Consider the following 991-nt stretch of genomic DNA (forward strand, 5'->3'; position numbering starts at 1 on the left):
GCCCCAAATGGACTTTAAATGGACCCGAAATGGGCCTGAAATGGACTCAAAATGGAGCCAAAATGGACTCAAAATGGACWCAAAATGGACACAAAATGGAGCCAAAATGAGCCCAAAATCGACCTGAAATGGGCCTGAAATGGACCCGAAAAGGGCTCCCCCCCAAAAGGGGCCCAAAATGGACCCAAATCGACCCAAAATGGGCCCAAAATGGAGCATCCGGGGAATCCCAATGCCAACCCCTGAGCTTATCCCAAAGGACGAGGGGGAAACCTGTGAAARGGGCTCAACTCTKCAAGAATAAACACCRAGGATCAGCAATSCTGCAGATTTTAGWAMCATYWAGACTTTGAGGAGCAGGAAGGATCCCAGAACTGCTCTCACCCTGCAGTTGAGGCCGAGGAAGCGCAGCTCAGMCAGCAGCTGTGGGTATCCAAAAAAATAAATAAATGCTCTGAAAAAAGCACARAGGTGGATGCTGTAACSAGGAATGGCAGACAGCACCAATGAGAACTCAGCAGAGGCACAGGACAGTCAGCAAAATAATGGAAAATAAAGACTTGGAGGAGTAGAAAAAAACATGAACATCACAACTGCACATGCCCTGAAGACAAAGGTGAAAAGGTTGTTATTGATAATATATTGAAAGCTATTATATTGTATATTAGTAACATGTAAAAAGTTGATAGAAAGTTTTCAATCACCAGCCTCATAATCACCTTGTCACTTTGATATAAACCACAGTATCATCATGTTTTTTTCTAGTCCCACCAAGGATCAGAAATCCTGTGGATTTTAGCACTATCAAGACTTTGAGGAGCAGGAAGGATCCCAGAACTGCTCTCACCCTGCAGTTGAGGCCGAGGAAGCGCAGCTCAGCCAGCAGCAGCCGCAGGCGGCCCCGGCCCCGCAGCTCCTCCATCCCCGCAGCTCCGGCCCTGAGCAACGGGCTGGTGCCACCCCACAGCACGGCCACCAGCAACAGCGACAC

General features: G+C 48.3%; 1 protein-coding gene across 1 annotated transcript in view; it reads right to left on the minus strand.

Annotated features, from left to right (window-relative positions):
• The window catches only part of TMEM234 (transmembrane protein 234), a 7327-nt gene that overhangs the window by 2558 nt on the left and 3778 nt on the right, over positions 1-991 (minus strand). The window contains exon 2 of the mRNA XM_057388521.1: positions 720-990. Coding sequence (XP_057244504.1) covers positions 720-990 — 271 coding nt within the window. The remainder of the gene's footprint in view (positions 1-719; position 991) is intronic.

The sequence above is a fragment of the Malurus melanocephalus genome, unplaced genomic scaffold, assembly GCF_030028575.1.
Source record: "Malurus melanocephalus ecotype Western Australia unplaced genomic scaffold, MMel_1.1 scaffold_2061, whole genome shotgun sequence".
Classification (NCBI taxonomy): domain Eukaryota; kingdom Metazoa; phylum Chordata; class Aves; order Passeriformes; family Maluridae; genus Malurus; species Malurus melanocephalus.